At 41.3% G+C, this 19229-nt stretch overlaps 1 protein-coding gene across 9 annotated transcripts in view; it reads left to right on the forward strand.

Annotated features, from left to right (window-relative positions):
- cno (adherens junction formation factor afadin) overlaps window positions 1-19229 on the forward strand; it is a 142750-nt gene that overhangs the window by 114806 nt on the left and 8715 nt on the right. For 5 of the 9 annotated variants that reach the window (XR_006261103.1, XM_043419787.1, XM_043419786.1 and 2 more), the window contains 9 exons: window positions 7793-8184; window positions 10135-10253; window positions 11039-11278; window positions 11747-12962; window positions 13244-13387; window positions 14155-14220; window positions 14543-14616; window positions 15168-15286; window positions 15841-18762. Coding sequence is in view for 8 of the 9 variants with exons in the window: in XM_043419787.1 (XP_043275722.1) it covers window positions 7793-8184; window positions 10135-10253; window positions 11039-11278; window positions 11747-12962; window positions 13244-13387; window positions 14155-14220; window positions 14543-14616; window positions 15168-15286; window positions 15841-18762 (5292 nt within the window). In the remaining variant the exon portion in view is untranslated. The remainder of the gene's footprint in view (window positions 1-7792; window positions 8185-10134; window positions 10254-11038; window positions 11279-11746; window positions 12963-13243; window positions 13388-14154; window positions 14221-14542; window positions 14617-15167; window positions 15287-15840; window positions 18763-19229) is intronic. The other 4 variants (XM_043419793.1, XM_043419794.1, XM_043419792.1 and 1 more) reach the window with 3 other exon arrangements.

The following is a 19229-nucleotide window of genomic DNA, read 5'->3' on the forward strand; positions in this document are numbered from 1 at the left end:
ATTTATACTTCAGCTTGACTAGTTAATGATTGAGTCGGATCGGAAACACTTGAAATACACATAACCCAAGGAACATTATTTTTATTGTTCCCGGAATGTGCATTTCGTTTGGAATGGTCAATTCATCTGAAAAAAGCGAAGCTACCAGACGAATAAAAGCACGTGAGTCAGTCTGAAAAATAAATTTGATGAAATTCCCACGATTCCCGAATTTTCTCCAAGTTCAATCAGCTGCTACCAGCAGCCCGACGCAATGACTGACGTCCGCTTTCGAGACATCAAAAACTAAAGTTTTTTTCATGTTTTCTTTATTAAAAGTTCCGTAAGGTACTGTTTTTTTTAAAAAGAAACAGAATCTGTGATAAATTTTCTTCACGATATATAAACTTTTCTGAAGTTCGAACACCGCACAATTTTTTCGCAATTAATATTATTGCGAGTTCTCTCAAAGGGTATCGCGTTAAAAACTCAAAATTGTAAATGAAACAATTCCAAATTTTGCCCCGTAAGAGGCCCCGGAATTGTGCTTATCGTAATCAGGGGACCTTAAACTATGATTTACCGCAAAAAAGGGGGACCTCCACCGTACTTTATGGAACGGCCGAGCTACAGAAATTCGTGAAATTGTTGTGTCCGCGAAGACCGTCGCGAAGGGACGAGTTATCGAGGACGAGTGTTTAAGGGATTAAGGCCAAAAAGAGCTGAACTCCAACTCGATACTTCCAAGTTGACAATAAGTTTATTTAAGAAGTTACAAATTCGAGGTTTTATTGCCTCGAAACCAATCGTTACAATTCTTTTCCTTTCAGAAGTTTCGATGTTGACATCGAGACGCTCGTTCGGGAGCGTCGATGTTTCGCTATCGATGCATTTACGCTGAGAGCGTTTAAGGAGGTTAAATACATAAAAAATTTCAAAATGATAAGAATTTAATAAAATTTCGTGAACATATTCTTTAGTGCCAAATTTGACAATACAAATTTTCAAAGATTTTTCTTCTGCACAGTTATCGAGTAATCGATCACTAAACCAGAAGAAAATTTTGAAAAAAATTGTGTCTTCGCACTTGATGTCGAAGAACATCGTCACCAAATTTGATCAATTTCTTATCATTTTGACGAGTGTAGCCACCCTCCTTATTTATATCTACTCTTTATTTAATGAGTGTGATGTGTACAACAGAATCATTGAGCCACACAAATTTAGAATTTTCTTATCGAAACCCATACAATGTTTGACTCTCGACGTAAAAGTCTCCTGGGAAATAATCGTACACGTCGTACGCGGTGGGTGTTACAAGACCAGTCAAAAGTATGTATGGACGATGAGAATAGAATCTTATGGGAGAGTTTGTGCAGCGAAACAGAGAAAAAAAAGAGTTCGTATTTCGAGCCCTTCTGTAAATGTGGCATTTGCAAGCCCCGGCGCGTAATCCACAGGCTATTGAATCTCGTAAGAACCTACGTGCCCGCGTGCGTCATAGTCTCTCTCAAATCTCCATTCATTATCTGCATTATGCAGCGCGGTTGCAGTTTTATATGGGAGATTACGTGATGAGCTACTTCGCACCGTGCAACTGAAAGTTTTGCCAGTTCTGCGTATAGCTATACGCGTTCATGTAAACTGGAAAGTGAGCGTATATAAAAGTGTATGAATATATATTTTCAAGTGTCTAGGTGATGATACGACGGCACCGTTGCTCACGATCCCATGAATCTCTCCCTCGTGGCTGATCACGTGACGTCGACCGTTTCCACCACGTTCTTTCCCCCTTCGGGAAACGACACTAGCGTCTTCTCCTTCGTTCTTTCTTCCGTCCGTGCTCCAAAGACGTTCGTATACCTATACGCAAACGTATGTATCTGGTTACTAAGAAAACTTCCGGAAAAGATTCCAAGGGACTTGGAAATTCTCATTATTCTCGTATAAAACTGCGAGAAAAAAAGATACGCAATCGTTCTCAATCTTTTTCTTATTTCACTGATGGGAAAAATCGTCACGCGTCCTTTCTCGAGAACAAACGAACCGATCAATTCGCTCTTGGAAGCATATCGTAACGTTTCAGGGACACGAGACGTGGAACGACAGCCTACCAAATATCGATCGCGTTCACGTCGCTCTCGAGGAAAATCGGTTCGCGTAACCTCGGATTTTTGTGTCGCGATCACTCAAAACTGGTGGACTCGCGTTGCCTCAGCAATCGAGCTTGGTTGAAGCGCTCTCCAGAACGAGTTTTTCCGAGATGCTTCCGACTTCGTCTTCCTCCCCGTACAAACGATCTCGATTTATTTTTAGTCGATAAAATGATAATATTTTGATTGTAGAACAGAATTAAGGCGCTCTGCCAAATCCTCGTGGAATTGAACTCGCTGATTCTTTCAATTTTTTATTCTTCCTCCTTCTATCTTTCGATATTTCTTTTGTCACGCTTTCAAAGTGAACTCCATACGAGTTGAGGAGAATTCCGAAGTAGCCGATAATTGGATCGAACCGTTTCGATCCTTTTCCTTATTCTGATCGCGATTTCCCGAAAAGCCGGAAGCTCCCAAATTTTTTACGACCTTCATTTCCTTGCCCGGCGGCGTGCACCTGCTGCCATTTCTTCTCTCCGGTTGTCTACCTGGCGAGCTTCGTTTCGAACGTCAGACTGGGATAGAAGCAGCGGTGAAGAGTCTTGCCGCAACGCTCAACGTTTCGTCACGCTAGAGCGATCCGATGCAACTCTTCATACGGATATCCTGGGCTCGTACGATCCCCGCACACACTCGTGTAAAAAGAACACTCAGACATTAAAAAATTTGAAAAACTGAGGCAAAACGAGTCAGGTGCACCACCGGCCGGCTGACCGTTGTATCGCTTCGTCCTACGATCGCTTTCAGTCTTCTTCGAACTTTCAACGGGACTAGAAACCACTTTTTGTCTACTTTTGAAAAGATACTGGATGAAGATTATTAGCAAACATGGTGCCGGCTATTTCAAAACTTAAATCGACACTGGACGAGCTCAGCTCGATCTCGCTCGCTATCGCCCAGGATCCAATTTTTTATTTGTTGGAAATACTTCGGTCTCGTAAGTAATTGTAAAACGTCGCCACGTCAGGTTAATGCTGCGTCTATTAATATGATACTCGAAGGCTTGCTCCGAGATAATTCAATCGAAAAATACTCGCGGTTTTTATCACGTTTCGTTTCCTTTTGAACTCGACACATTAATATTTAGATTAATTATAATAAATGCCTTTCAACCACACGGAGAAAACGGATTAGTTTTGTACATTATTTTTCAAGAATTTCAAAAGTATTTAGGCACCGGTTACAAACAGCATAGGATTTTTTGAATTTTCCAACTTTTCGTCCCTTCGATTCTAAACAGCTTAACGTGCATAGCAAAAAGTGATGCACGTCACATTTCCTTTTGTTTTCGAGTGTTATTCATCATGTCCGACTAGCACTTACTGATAAGTCGAAATGTATTTTAAATCACAAATTTTGACTGTCAGCATAGTAAATTACGTGACAAATTCACGAATATTTGAATTTTTAATAAAAGGTATGGGATTCAATTCTATTTTTAGTTAAGGAAGTTGAGGCATTAGAATGAAAATGATGTCATCGCTTTTAAACCGATTGCATCTTATAAAGTGAAGTGTAAAAAAAATCAGTTAAATTTTCAGACAGTTTAGTAGGAGCATTGTTGCTAAGAAAAATCAGTAACAATTTGGGCCAAATAACATGTAATCTTATGGAAGTCAAGACACATTCAGTGATATCTCCGTTAAAAATGATGCTAAAAATATGAAATTTTTTGGGCAACATGAGCAAGGCTTGCTGAACAATGTCAATTTTTTTTCAGATTTATTAGGAGATTTGCTGAGATTATATTAATAATAGTCTGTTTCCCGTGCAGTTTTTTGAGGCTAGGATCGTCACCGTTCGTGTTTTCGATTGAGCTTTCACCAGTTTTTCGTCTTTCTTTCCCCAACTTTTCTTTAAAGTGTATGCAACATTGCCAAACTGTAAACTGGCCTAACTTTTGAAAGGTACAGGTCATAACTTTTGGGTAAAAAAAATGACTGTACAGCCTCAACTTCCTTAATGTTTCCATATTAGTTATGGTTGGAATCAAGAGTTTCCACTTATTATCCTGAGGTTTTTGGTAATAATCATAAATTCATTTCAGAGAAAAGGTGATCCTAGAAGAATCGTGATCGCTTCATTTCGATCTGTCAGTGAGATTGAGGGTTTTTTAATTTGCTTGGCTTTGTTCCATTCTCCCAAAGTCATGAATGAATTTTTGCATGCTATTTCGAAAGTTGGATTAGCACGAACGATCCGGGAAAGATTCTCTCGTAGCGAAATGGTACTCTCTCGGTCTCGTTGGACCGGGAGAACGAGGGAGGGAAGAGATGGAGTGAAGTGTAACGTGAATGCTACGCTGAAGTGAATGTAATCGAGTTGAATGTGCGAGAGCTGCCTGCAGAGGGATTCGCAGAACAGCAAGTAACGCGACTCGACAGACCTTCGGGTGTTAGTGACACAGGACGTGTAAGGTTTGTCCGACAGCGCAGCGAGTGGGTTTTCAAATATCTCAAAAGAGCGTGCACCGCGTCATTTTGCCTGTGAGAATTCTCTTGGACGCGAGGAAAGAGAAATTTGAAGATTGGGAAGAGAAATTTTCAATGAAATCTGGAAATTGAATTCTTCGAGTTTATTGGCAATATTTTCACGTTCGTTTCGCTCTCGCCATTCCGATATTTCGCTCAGATTTTTCTGCACTTTCGATACGATTGAATTCTTACTTCATCGTGTTTCATCCACGATCCTTCACTCACACGCTCGATTCAATAGATTCACCTTTTTCTTCTTCAATTCCGCTTCGCCCTCCACAATATTTCATTTGCATTTCCTATCTATCATTCCTATCATTGACAGACCGAATTCGATGCTCAATAATTCTTCTCAATCGAATAATCACAGCGACGACTATCTTCGTCCTTTTGCCGGCAGAGCGAGACACGTGCGCGCTGCTCGTAAACAGAAAAAGACGCTCGCTCCGGGTTCGCTTTTATACCGTAGCTCACAGTCTCGTCTCTTTATTTTTAGTGGGATCCTCGCTCAGTTACTAACATCGACGGGCGTACAGCGAGCGACAACGCGCTCCAAAAATCGCCGGTCCCTCCTCCTTCTCCTTTAGCAAGTTTGGATCTTAGCGAGAGACTATCAGTTCGCCTTGTGTTTTCGTGCCTCTCCGATCTTATTCGTCTCGATATTTGACACCGTTTAAAGTGAATTTCGTGATATTATTATCGACCATCGATCCCGCGATTTCGTAACGGTTACATCCAATCGTAATGGGATGGCTCAAAGACATGAGGTGTTGTGGTATGCGAATTGTTTGACACTTTTGTGCCCTTTTTGAGTAGGACTCCGCACCGTTTCTAACGAAAATTCTCCGATGACAGTGCCTTAATTGTTCATTAGTCTTCGTGTCGTCAGTTTTCGACGACTGGTTATGACGAAGTGAAAATTTCAGGTCACACACTGGTGAAAATTTGCTCTTCGACTTCCCAAAACGATTTTTACAATCATTGAATAATTGAAGAATCAAGTTTTATTATATAAAAATGGCCAAACTGAAGAAAGGCATTTGAAGTTCTGGACACTTGAAATTTTCGCGAGTGCAAATTTGCACCAGTTTGTCTGCGAGTTAAATCTTCACTCGCAAGTGTTCGACTCCAAAATGGACGTGATATTTAGTTCGATTACCGACTATTAATCTGTACAAGTATTATTAGAAGAATGCAGGCATGAATGAGCTTGAAAACAAATTCCACCTACTCGGATCACGCGACTGTGACCTACAATACCACGCTCATGTACGCGATGTTCATATCTTCTACGGAGCAAAATGATTTCTCCATTAATAGACTGAAGTTAGAGAAGGAAAGAGTACTCCAAAAGTTGTACAAAAGTTTTTCTCCGCACGCCTGGACGAAACAAAACGACCGAGTGAATTATTTTTCAACGAGCTTCGACGAGCCTGTGAAAACAGGCCATTGAACACCGGAGAATAAATATTCAGAAAAGGGGCGTTCGAGTACTCATAAAATTCGAATTTCGGTTTGGTACCCGATGCCACGAAAATGTGTCGCAGCGTTGGGGAGACCTCGATAGGATGCATAAAAATATACACTCTTGAATATCAAGAGCACACGTGCCCATCGGCACGGGCGTTTGAGACGCGCCCCTCTCAATTTACCATACAAAAATCGTAAAACACAAACTCCTCGTTCTCCGTAGATCACTTACTTTCCAGTCTCGATTATTGTTGTCCCGGGATCGACGGGAGTTGCGAGAGGGCCAATTTCTTCGAGAGACTTTTGTATTTTAACACCGGAAAATATCAATTGGACGACGCGGTGAACGTTTAACAGGTTAAAGAGGGGACGTCGCAGTCTCGAGGGTTATGGAACGGTCTATATACGCCACTGACTCCGTCCTAGTCTCTTATTAAAAGTGTATGCATATTTTCTCGGCTTGTTTCGCTGCGCTTTCGTCTTTACACTCCCGCGTACATCGGCGCAGTTTGTATTTATCGAAACGGCGAGTCGAAATCACAATTTCGACGCGACAAAACCTTTTCCAGTGTCGTAACGCACCGGCTTAATACACTTGTTATGCATTTTTAATCTCTTAATGACAATGAGCAGGGAGTCGGGCATGAAACAAGGAGGGATTATTGGAAGAAAGTTAAACACTGATTTACCTACGTATACGGTTCGGTGGGTGTAGAAAAATAGACGAAGAATTAAAATAGCTCAAGGGTCAAGGCACAATGCAGTATTCGATTTTTTGCGTGTATTTCTCGATTCCTGTTTCGTTCTCTTCTTACACGTTTATCCGTCGCTTAATTCTGTTCTTTTGTTCACTCCAGCCAAGCCTACTGAATGCTTGAACTCGTTAACGTACCCAACGGTATACGCTCCTCGACAGTTAACGATGAAGATCGCGATGCACTCTTTCAGCTGGTGCACAACGCAATTATCTAATTAGCAATTACCTCTCGTTGCGCAACAACTTAAACGCGGCTTCCACGCTCTCTTTGAAAAGCTCGCCTTTTTAATCTTCTAAGAAAGTGTTTAACAGCGGAAAAATTGTTAATTGTCTCCCCAGCTTTGCTCTCTATACTCGCAGTTTTACACTTTCCGTTGAATATCGAGTATTCATTTTTTTTGTCATTTTGGCATTTTCAGTTGATTGAAAATTTGCCTGTTTTTAAAACAAATAGCTTTACACCCGTGCGTCTACAAATTACTATTAATTTGTTATCAAATTTATGCAGAATATATTGCTCAATAGAAATGCTTGTAAGAAAGCATTGTCCCAAAATGATAATTCTATTCGGCTACATTCGATTTATCGATTTAGTGGATCACAATTATATTTATGACACGAATAATTCATGAATAAATAAAAGTAGATCGATGGATCGATGAGACTGATGGTAAAGAAACTAATTTCCTTTTGATAAAGACACAAATTGAAATAATTTGTAAATGCTGAAACAAGTAATTGGTCAAACCAGCAAAGCTTTGACGCAGCTGTATAAATCCATGTCAAGGCAACGAAATATTGTCGAAATAAACTTTATTATTTATTCATCCAACCGTCTATATCGTTTCGTCAGCTCTTTTAATTTGAATTCAAAAAATTTGTTTTCCTCAGCGAACGAATGACGACATTTTAATATCATCGAATGTCTCTAATGTTACGTTTGCTGGTTCTTGTTCCAGGCTCGATAATGTTCCACGTGAGAAGAAGACCGGCGGATTACGTGCCGCGAAAGCGAAAAAAGAAACCGGCAGGAAAATGGGGCGAATACGATCACAGGTACGAGGACGAGAGGTTGCCGTTTCTTCTCGAGCTCAATCCGGATGGTACGGATATACCAAATGGCACAGGAGTCCGGCATCGTTTGCAACCAAACGTGACGGAAGTTGGATCGGAAAGACCAATTGGGCCACAAGCGGTACAGGCACAAACTCTGACGCTATCCGGCTCGACGGTTATGCCGAGGCATTGCGTTATCGCCTTCACCGAAAACATCGTCACTCTTACTCCTTGCTCGAGGGATGCTCATACCTATGTGAATAATCAGAGGATAACACAGACGACAATTCTTCAGGTAAGCATATCTTAAGGAGGGTGGCTACCGACGATACAATGTTGCCATGCTAAACCATGTTAAATACATTAAAAATTTCAAAATGATAAGAATTTAATAAAATTTGGTCAACATATTCTTTAGGGCCAAATTTGACAACACAAATTTTTTAAGATTTTTCTTCTGTACAGTTATCGAGTAATTGATCACTAAAGTTCAAGTGTATAAGCATAGCGTTTCCATATATATAGGTATACATTCCGGGCATAAGAAATCTGCTTTAATGCGTAATTACTCGATAACTAAGCAGAAGAAAATTTTGAAAAAAATTGTGTCTTCGGACTTGATGTTGAAGAACATTATAACCAAATTTGATCAATTTCTTATGATTTTGACGAGTGTAGCCACCCTCCTTAAGGTCGTTCATCCACGAAACGATTTTCTTAAGAAAGTCTTGACACAGAGTTTTAATGGCTAATCGACTGACACGCGTATCAGATTTTAATGGGTTCGTCTTATACGACGCTGAAGTTTCCAACGTTGGAGTCCAACGAAATGAATGAAAATAAAATGATTTATCCATCAGTTTTTTATTTCACGAATCATAATTGTGTAGATTGAAAAAATACAAAGTACAAATTCGACTGGAAATAAATTGGAGAATTACTGGAATTATTGGACAGTTTTTTAGATCATTTCGTTGGACTCCAACGTTGGAAACTTCAGCGTCATTCGTCTTATTGGTTATTGAGATAAACGTGTTTAAATATGAGGAAAAATGCACAGGGTTTTAGGGACTATGGCGTAAAAAATCGTTCATCTTTTCATATGACGAATGAACGTTTCTTACGATATTTATGAAAAAGTACAGAATAGCAATGAAGTATATAACGAAGGTTTGAGAATAAATTCGAGACGATCGTCTTACTAGTAATGAAGATATATTGCGTTAAAGATTGAACGAAATTGGTAATAAGCACTCGCTTGGCTTGGCCCATTCCTATCTTCTGCCTTCTGTCTTTTTATTCATACTTTTATCTTGATCCATTTCCTTTCGTGTTTTCTCTTTGTGCTCTCTAATGCAATTTTCTACGTAAAAACTAGAGTATTTTCGCCAGGGATGAACGAAATTTCGGGTTCAGTCAGTGACGGATCTCCGATTAATTATAATGGCTTGTAATTTCATTCGTCGAAAGATAAGATGAAAAAATGTATTTACAATTTCGAATGAATAACTCTGACATGAATTTAAAATGCTAATTTATCTTTAATTAAGAAGTAAAATTCGGTGCAATTTAGACACCCATAAAATACGATCCTTCGGGCATGATTTACCCTAACACCAACATATTTCCACTCATACGCTCACGACACTTTCATTTGTTGCCATTCGTTCATTGATAAGTCACCCGACTCATAAAATGTGAATTGATTTTTATTAAAAAAAAAATAGCATTTTTCACTTGAATCATTTAGGAAAATGAGTGAAAACGCTCTCAAAAGTATTCCCCCAAATCCCTCATATTTATCGACGCTTTTTGCACTGTGAAAGTTAAAATTTTCGAGTTCAACTTTGTGTGGATGAGATACGCAGGAATTCCGGTGTTTTTCTCTCTCCCCCCTGGTGGCAATACTCCAGAAAGCCTGGAGTAAAATAAAAGTATTTCGATGGCAATAAAAAACGAAAGAATAATCCAGGAGCGTCTGGTCCGGAGCAGAAGAATTCTTTTCTCGGCGTGGCCAAGTTAATTTTACCCTCGGCGAGATTGTCGTCAACGCAGCCGACGAGGGCGTCCTATAGAGTCTGCGAGCTTCGTATAACCTTATGAACAATCGATATGACGATACATAGCTCAAACCGCTGTTCGATTATCGTTCGTTACGATTAATGAAGTGTTGTACAATAGTATAAAAAAATATACCAGAACACCAAAGTCGTGTTAATAATTTCATTGAAAAATCTCTTTTCAGAACGGAGCCATCATCAAATTCGGACGAATGCACACCTTCAGATTCATCGACCCTGCACCAGAAGATCGCATGAGACAACGCCACGACTCCAACAGACAAATGGATTACACGTACGACAGGCAAGTCCGCGTTTTTGGCTACCTTAACAATCTCATTCATCCAACTAACGATCATCGATGTGACTTGTTTATGCTTCGTGCATCTTTACACGTTTGCTTAGATATTGAAAAATAATCTCTTCATTAGATTTAGTTACAAATTCGTTTGTTAGATTAGAATTTTAAATACATTTTTATATACTAATTACGCGATCGATGCACTACTCGTTCAATTGGGCTGTGTCATCATCAATGACTATTCAATTGGCACGATATAATTAGCTTTCGATTCACCAAATGATAAATTTATCAGTAATCATTGTTTAAATCATTTTTTTGTTATTTCTCTTACTACTTTCAACTTCCTACTTTCCTCTCGTATTCGCAACACAGACATTTTTACCATTGGCCCGTTACTGCTGCCTCGATCCAGTACAAAAGTTTTCTGGCCGTGCGACAAATGATTTGGAAATTCTAAATGAGCATTTTTATAAATCTCTGATGCCTTCAATATTTTTTGTTAAAAACGGCTCAATACTTGGGCAAATGTTTGCTTCCAAGCCACCAAAATGGTTGACGCTACCTTAAAAAGTTTGTCTTTTCCTCGAATTTTCTAACAGTCACAAAGAAACCTTTTTCTTGTGTAATAGGATGGAACGCTCTTATGGTAAAAGAATGAGCGTCATTAGTGCTTCAACATTATAGTAAAGTTGATTTTTGTTTCGTTTGTTTTATTTTTACCCTTTCGGATTATCACTTGCGCTTGGTGTGTGTTCGTTTTTGCCACGCACGTTGCTCGAGTATAGACGTTCGCCAGATGCTAATAGTCAGGAGGTCAGCTCGGAAAAGTACAGATCTGGATCAGGCACACCAAACGGTGGCAACAGCTCGAACCCACCGAGCCCGACGAAATCATCAGCCGCGAGTCCTCGCACATCCTCCCATAATGCACAAGCACCCGAGGGCACACACAATTATGAGACGACCTTCGACCTTGATGGCAATGTGGAGACTGCCAGTCTAACGAGCAGTCGGGATGGCAACAGGTAAGCAAACGTTTATCCAGCAGTTTTACGTCGTTCGAACGTTGTTAACGCGAGAGGCTAAATTCTACATTTGAAGGTAAGGTATAGCGAAAATACTGCTCGTCTTTCAATCATTTTTCCTCGTTGCGATTCGCGAGTTTTTCATTCTAACTTGCCTGATTTTTTTTTGTGGCACAATTAACCGAAGGACGAGTGACTCATAGAAAATTTAGAACGAGATTTGATCTTTTCTAGAGCTGTAGTTTTTTTTAGATCGTACCTAAATTTACCTTGAAGATTTTTTTCACTCGTTTTCAACGCTTGCCATCATTTCGATTTTGGTAAAGTCGTCGTGATTATTCTCCGATCGAATAGACTGTCTCGGAGCGAATAAAAAATAGTGATTCGTCAAAAATTGAAGAATTTTGTTCGGAGGCAGGTTCGAGCGAAATGCGATGATCGAGTGATATATTCGTTTTTTATTTGCAGGCTTTCGCAATACGAGCGTCAACAACAGCAACAGCAGCAGCAGCAGCAACAACCGAGGGGAACGGATCCAATATTGCCGGCCGTGCTGGAGTTCCTTGAGGAAACGGAAGAGGCTTTTCTTCACGCTGTTATAACGGACGTTGAGCCATCGGCCCCGCAGTTCAAGCTCTCACCGACTTACACTCTCTATTTGGCGGCGAGATATCGCGCAAGTACGCACTATCGGCCAGAGCTGCAGCCGACCGAGCGTGCACACAGACTGACAGTGATGTTGGCGAAAGTGGCGACGATGATACAGCGAGTGATACAAGAGCGTTACATGGATGCATCCTCTTTGGCGCTCTGGTTGGCTAATGGATCAGAGCTTCTGCATATGCTCAAGAGCGATCGTCACGTTGGAGCTTTTTCGACGAGAGCTCAGGACATATTGGCGGACGCGGTGCACACGGCATTCGCGTCACTCGTACGCTGCATTTCCCTCGAGCTCGCACCAGCGATGTCACAATTTATGGCCGACGCCGACGAGCCCGCCAAAGAGGCTGGTGTTTTGCAAATATTTTCCAACACAATGGCCCTCCTGAGACGATGTCGGGTCAATGCCGCCCTCACCATACAATTGTTCAGTCATCTCTTCCACGCTATAAACTCGACGGCCTTCAACGCTCTCGTCTCAAACGGCAATCTCTGCGTCAGATGGTTCGGTCGCAGGCTAAAAGCTCGCTTGAACGCCCTCGAGACGTGGGCCGAACGACAAGGCCTCGAATTCGCCAGTCAGTGTCATTTAGCCACGATAATGCAGGCCACTCATCTCCTCCAAGCACCCAAGTACAATGCCGAAGAACTCGCCACTCTGAGCTCCACTTGTTTCAAATTGAATTCCCTCCAAGTACGCGCTCTCCTTCAAAAGTATCAACCCGCCGCCGACGAACCAAGACTGCCCGCCGAATTGATCGAAAATGTCGTCAGAGTTGCCGAAAGCGTTGCCGACACCCTCGCCCGGGCCGATGGCCGCGAAATACGCCTCGAGGAAGAAACCACTTTGGCTCTCGCTCTTCTTTTACCCGAGGATGGATACAGCTGCGAAGTTATCAGAGGTGTCCCACCTGGCTTGGCCGAATTCCTCATGCCCCTTCAACGCGATGGTCTGTGTAGAATGGCCCCCCAACCTACCAGCAGCGGCTATTGGACCATATACATGATCGATCATCATAACAACGTACGCAAAATCTCGTTTTTCGATATAACACGATTTTTGGGAAACATTGTTGAAAAGGGAAAATATTTTTTTACGTCAATTTCAACGTTTTTAAAAATAAATTTTCTGCTCGGCATGTAAATTCATCAGTTTTGTAACTTGTCAATTGGGAAAAAAGAAATTGGAAGAGTTTTTGAGGATTGATTCACATTCATCGGAACTCCTCTTTTTCTTATTCGGGTATTTTGGCTTTTGATTTATGAAATTACTTGAAAATGACAAAATCTCTGTTCTCGTAACAGTTACGGAGTCCGAGTGCAATGAGCAATCGATCAGGCGGTTATTCCGGTCACGTTGGACAGAATCACGGCGGACAGCCGGAAATTCAGATCATCAAGTTACACAAGTCGACGAATGGAATGGGACTGAGTATTGTTGCGGCAAAGGTAAAATTCGCTATTGTCTTAATGTTCCATTTATCTCTATCCCTCTTTCTCTTTCACTCGCAACAAGTTCGGTGTTCAGCTCATTAAATAAGACAAAAGACCGAGTTACGTTACATTCATGTGTGGCTTACAGTTGCAGCATTCGCGCTTCTCTCGCGTATGCCGAGAAACGAGTTTTCCTATTTTTACTTTTATTCTCTTGTGCTACCGGCGCTGCTCGTATCTCCTGCAAGACCTTTTTTGCCACTCTAGTCGTTGAACTGGTTTCGCTGCACAGGAGGATTGGAAAATATCGATAAAACTTTGTCGACAGGATGCGAGAGGATTTTATACATTGTTTCGCGTACCGATTGTTCCGATAAATATGAAGTCCACCTAACAATGGAGAAGATTATTTGAAAAGAGCTAACGTAACTGCGCACACAGCCGTGTAATTCTGTCGCGTAATTCAATGAGAAAATTATCGTTGATTCTTAAAAGTATAAATCATAAGTGTCCTAGATGTGCTTTGAGCATATTGCCCACATTGGCATATGAAATGGGTTCTAGCATTTTGTACATTCTCCCATTCTCCCATGGGCTTACCGGCCCATGAAGTCAGGGAAAGAGACAGAACGAGAAAGACGATAGACTGTCACGCTAGAAGGAATACGTTTAAGTACAAACTTCCTTCTTCGTATGTACCTTCTCCTAGCCGTTGTTCGACCTGCGTCTTCACAACTTTTACGGTTATTTCTTTACCGAACCGGAGTCTTTGTGTGTTTCAGGGTGCTGGCCAGGATAGGCTTGGCATTTATATAAAGAGCGTGGTCGCTGGTGGTGCTGCAGACGCGGTGAGTTATTGCACATTATTTTTCGTCGCACTCATTTTTCTTCGAGTTCGTTCAAAGATTTTGCACTAAACGATCGGCTCATCTATTTTGTTCGTTAATGAAAAACTAAATTACCTCACTTTCCCCTGTTTTTTTTGTACATTTATCATTTCCGATTTGCTAAAGTTTCCAACGAAACTTAACGATCATGTCTTACAAAAACATTCTCATTTGCATCATTATTGATTTTCCTTTCTATCGTGGTTACTTTTTTATCCGACTACTATACAATTTCCTCCGGCGACGTCAACCGCGAAGAATTAATCGTTTTTGTTTCCTGCAGGATGGAAGATTAACAGCCGGTGATCAACTGCTCAAAGTAGACGGACAAAGTTTGGTCGGAATAACGCAAGAAAAGTAAGTTCGTGACTCATAAAATCTTGCCTGTGACGTATAAACGACAGCGCGATGATTGATGCGCGGTGAAAAAAAAGCATTTTAATCATAAACTATGAAGACAAAAATTTCATCACTGTTCCATCATTTATTGAATTTGTAGAAATTCATGTTAACGAACATGAGTCTGGAATGAAAATTAAAAAAAAAGTGAAGTGAATTTTCATTCGAATTTAAAATCAGTTCGGAATGTTTAACATTGAAATTCTGTTTCTCATCCGAAGTTGGTTTGTTTCGAACCCACCACTCGTTACAAAGTTTACACTTTTGCTCGAATCTTATTGAAAATTTTCGCGTTAAACATGACTTTTTTCAAACTATTTGCTAGAAGTTTTCGTTCATTTACATCCAAATATATTCACAATGAATAAAGAATTTCTCTGATTTATTTGTAATTTTGTGAGCAGACAATGATAAGGCTCGTTTTACTCCGAACTGAAGATTATTGAGTAACTCAGTGTTTCAGCATAATTCTCTTCTGAAACTGTAATTCCATGAAAAATGAATTACAGAGCTGCCGAGTATTTGGTGCGAACAGGCCCGATCGTGACGCTAGAAGTCGCTAAACAGGGTGCCATATATCATGGATTAGCCACGTTGCTGTCACAGCCATCTCCCGTTATGACCAGAGGTACGCGAATAAGAAAGATGGACTTACTAAAGAATGTGCTCACCAAAAGTAAAATCAAATTCGTCGATTTTTACAGTATTTTTATATACCCTCCCAAGTTGTTTGAAATTAGGATAAGTCGTTGCTTAAAACTTTTGCTTTGTCTGTCTCATCTGAAAATCATTGAACACGAGGTGGGCAACGGAGCGATTGAATAATAGTTGAGATTAAAAAATACTTCCTGAGGGATTTCGAAAACTTGTGATACGCTCTCTTTTTTTCAGTAAGGCAAAAATATATTCAAACGACAATATCGTTCATTCGTTTGGTTTGATTGTGCGTTTTTGTTTCTTCGAATGGTGCCCATCTTCAAACATGATCTTATGGTTGACTGTGCTTATTTATTTGTAACTGGTCTATCTAATTGTCATCCTCATTGAGCCAACTCACTCGTCTCACTAAATTAAAACAACAGCAATTAATATCATCCCCTTCGTCACTCTCTCTCTCTCTCTCTTTTCTTGGCGAAGCTTCAGATTAATGCTTTACTAACCCCGTTTCTTTGCCACAAGCAGCAGCGCACAAGGCCCGACCAAAGTCGGAACAGTTAGAGCCTCCGCGACATATGGAAATGCCGCCGCAGCCGTCAACCTCGCACTCGATGGGAAATCTATTGACGATGCCGCGACAACAAAATCACGTTTATCAAGAGCGTCTCGTCGATTGGAACGTAGATCGCGTGCCAATACCAGGTGCGACAGTAACACAAGTTGAAAAAGCGAAGACGCAATATTTTAATAATTACGAATTTGCTAATAATGCGTATCAGAGTCAGAGCATAGGTCATCATCATCATCACCATCAGGACGCGAATTCAACCGGACAAATGAAATTATTGTCGTCGCGTCCCCCAATTCTTAATAATACTTACTTAACGATGTATCCGATCGACGAGTCACCTCGCGACGAGGATTATACGAGATCCTGCAACCATCGGACCAATAACAAAAGGCCAATTCCTATTATACAAGAGCCTAATCAGATGTTCCTAACTATTCCGAGCCAAATCGAGCGTTATCCTCCTTATCCCGTGAGAAATAATGAGCAACATTGTCAGATGCTTGATGAAACGACGTGCGATCCGCAGTTCGGTTATTACAGCAAGGATAAGACTGAATTAACGTTCCCGGCGTTAAATCGTTCCCGAGACAGCTTAAATTCGTACGAATGTGCTGACACCACGAGAGACACGTTCTCCTTTGAGAGCGAACCGTCGATACCGTTCATCGACCAGCTCGATGAAAGTTATCAAGTCTCCAGTAGATCCGAAGAGAATATACTGTCGTCCAGTTGGTCAGCTGACAACCGAAATTCAGCGAGAAAATTCGCATACGAATCCAACAGAGATTCCAACAATTTGCATATCAACCTCATGAAGTGTCATCACGCGAGTCGCGGTTGCCCACAGTTGACGAATCCTCGTCCCAGCAGTGCTCTTCAACAACGCACAAGAGAAATCGACGAAAGAACGATAAGAACAAACAGCCTGGACCGAAACATTGGTGAAATAAGATTAACGACCGCGCGCTCGTCCCTCGGTGATATCGATGTTTCAGCAACGAGTGGAAATGTCATAGTGACTCACTGTTGTTGCCACGGTCACCTGACTCATTGTCAGGCTCACGAAACTATTGAGGTTGAAACTGACAGGAAAAATTCGCCTACCACAGAGACAAACGTTACCGAGCCGGAGGACGATAGCAACGAGAGTTCTGAGAGTGTTGACAGTCGCATCGAGCCATCCAGCGAAGAAAAAGAAGAATTAAATTCTACAAAGATGCGAGATATTATGCCAGAATTGAACTTGGATTTGAGCGGTTTGAATAGCGACGTATCCAGCGACGATTCAAACGTTCGAGAAAAATGCTGGCGCTCCCCGGACGAAGTGAGACTGGGATGCGGCAGGGTGGCAGCATTGGCCAAACATTTTTCCAAACTCGGTGAAGCTGGTCTGATCAAATTCAAGTCTATTAAACTGAGCGCTTCGAGACAATTCGTCTCCGAGCCTGACATCGCCTCACCAAGGAGTCCCGAAATCTCGGGACACAAGAGATCGAACAGAAAAGAGTACAAATCCGAGGGTGATCTCTCGAAAGCGGACAAAAGCATTGCCACCACGCCCGAGAAAGAGTGGAGCATGATTTTACTCGATATTCAAACAAAAAACGAGCTGGACATGAGAGTTCTCTATGAGAAAACCGATGGACTCGATGAGAGTAAAGTCCAGTGTGAGGAAGGTGTCGACGACGCGCCAGGCGAATTGAAAAAAAGTAGCTCAAAGCTCTCCCTCGCCGAGCAGCAAGAAATAATACAACAGTTGAAGGAATTTGCAAACTTGGACAATGCCGACGCCCCTTTGTTCATCCCGGAACACGAAGAGCCGATATCGGAGGTTGTTCATTATTCAAAAGCTTCGAGCTCCGCTAAAGAAACAATGACAGAGTCCATCGAAAGCTTGAACGATCAACATGGCGATGCGACTCGAGCGCCGAGGTGTAGCAAAATTGTTGGTAAAATGACTCTCGAACATTTTCGGAAGCATTCTTTGCCGACGATTTTGAGTACTTTCGATGTAACGCCGAGTCTTGAATGTTGCAGTAAAAAAGTCAATAAGTTGGAAAAATATTGGTCATTGAAGGATTTGATGGCAAACGATGAGGATGCACGGACCGAGACTCCAAACGACACCGAGCAATCACCGAAATACTTTATTTTTCCAACGAGCTCGAGAGTCGTTTCCGCACCGGAAATAACGAACGAAACGATAAATATATTTCACACGCGATCGTTAAATTCTAGTGGTAATTTAACGATACGCAGTACCATCTCAATTAGCGACGAGCATCTCGAGAAGCCAGTGTCGAGCGCACCGGCCGAGAATTCAAACGATTCAAAAAAGTTGGAGCGAGCATCGAGTCCGATTATTTTTCGAGACTCATCCGCGCAAGGTTTGAAGAAAGAACCTCCCAAAACTAAATTTCCCGGTAGTTTTATCAGAACGAGAAAACTCTCGAAGAGCCAGGACGCTCTGGGGGAGAAAAAAACTAGTGTAAGTTTAACAGAATTCACAGGAAAGCCCGTGGCACGATCTTTGGAAAAAATTTCTCTTCCCAAAAGTGACACAATTATCTCCAATATGAATAAACTGCACGAATGTGAAAATTCAATGAGCCGCAACGATTGCCCGCTGACAGCTGGCACGAGTGGTGCTTGTCGTATGAGAGAACGTTCGTCCAAGCAAAACTCTAATTATTACAACACAATACCGATCAAGAGCAGTGCTAAGATGGGAAAACCTGTGAGAAAAAAATCTTTAATCGTAAGAAAAAGATCAAAGAGCGACATGGACGTGTCCGAGAGAAAACCAACACCCAGATTCGAGCGGGGAGATTGGATATTTCGCGATTTTCCACCGTTGGAAATCGATGCGGAATCTCGTAAGCTGGCACGATTATGTATAGACGTGTCTGCACTCTGCCTGGTTCTGTTATAGATTTCGTCAAAAAAACAAAAAAAATCACCATTTTTTTGTTTTACGGATAAAAGCCCGTCCGTCGATTTTTAGGTTTCGTCGATTATTATCTTTTCGTACACGTACTCTACCACCCATTTATTTGCCCTCATCAACAACACCGCCAGTGGTCTTTTGGGTTTCACTTTCAAAACATAAATATTTTTTAAACCATTGTCCCGTCTCTGCATAACATTAAAACTATTGTTGCTTTATCATCGATGCATGCTTACCGAATTAGACGATTACAGAACAATGACGATCACTTTTAGGGTGAAAAAATTTTCAGTGAGGCTCTCATCCCCGGCCTCAATTTTCAGTGGAATATTATAATCCGCTCCATTTAGATCTGGCCAGCGTTTGCCAGCTTACCGAGCTCTCGAAAAAATTATT

The sequence above is a fragment of the Venturia canescens genome, chromosome 5, assembly GCF_019457755.1.
Source record: "Venturia canescens isolate UGA chromosome 5, ASM1945775v1, whole genome shotgun sequence".
NCBI classification, from domain to species: Eukaryota; Metazoa; Arthropoda; class Insecta; order Hymenoptera; family Ichneumonidae; genus Venturia; species Venturia canescens.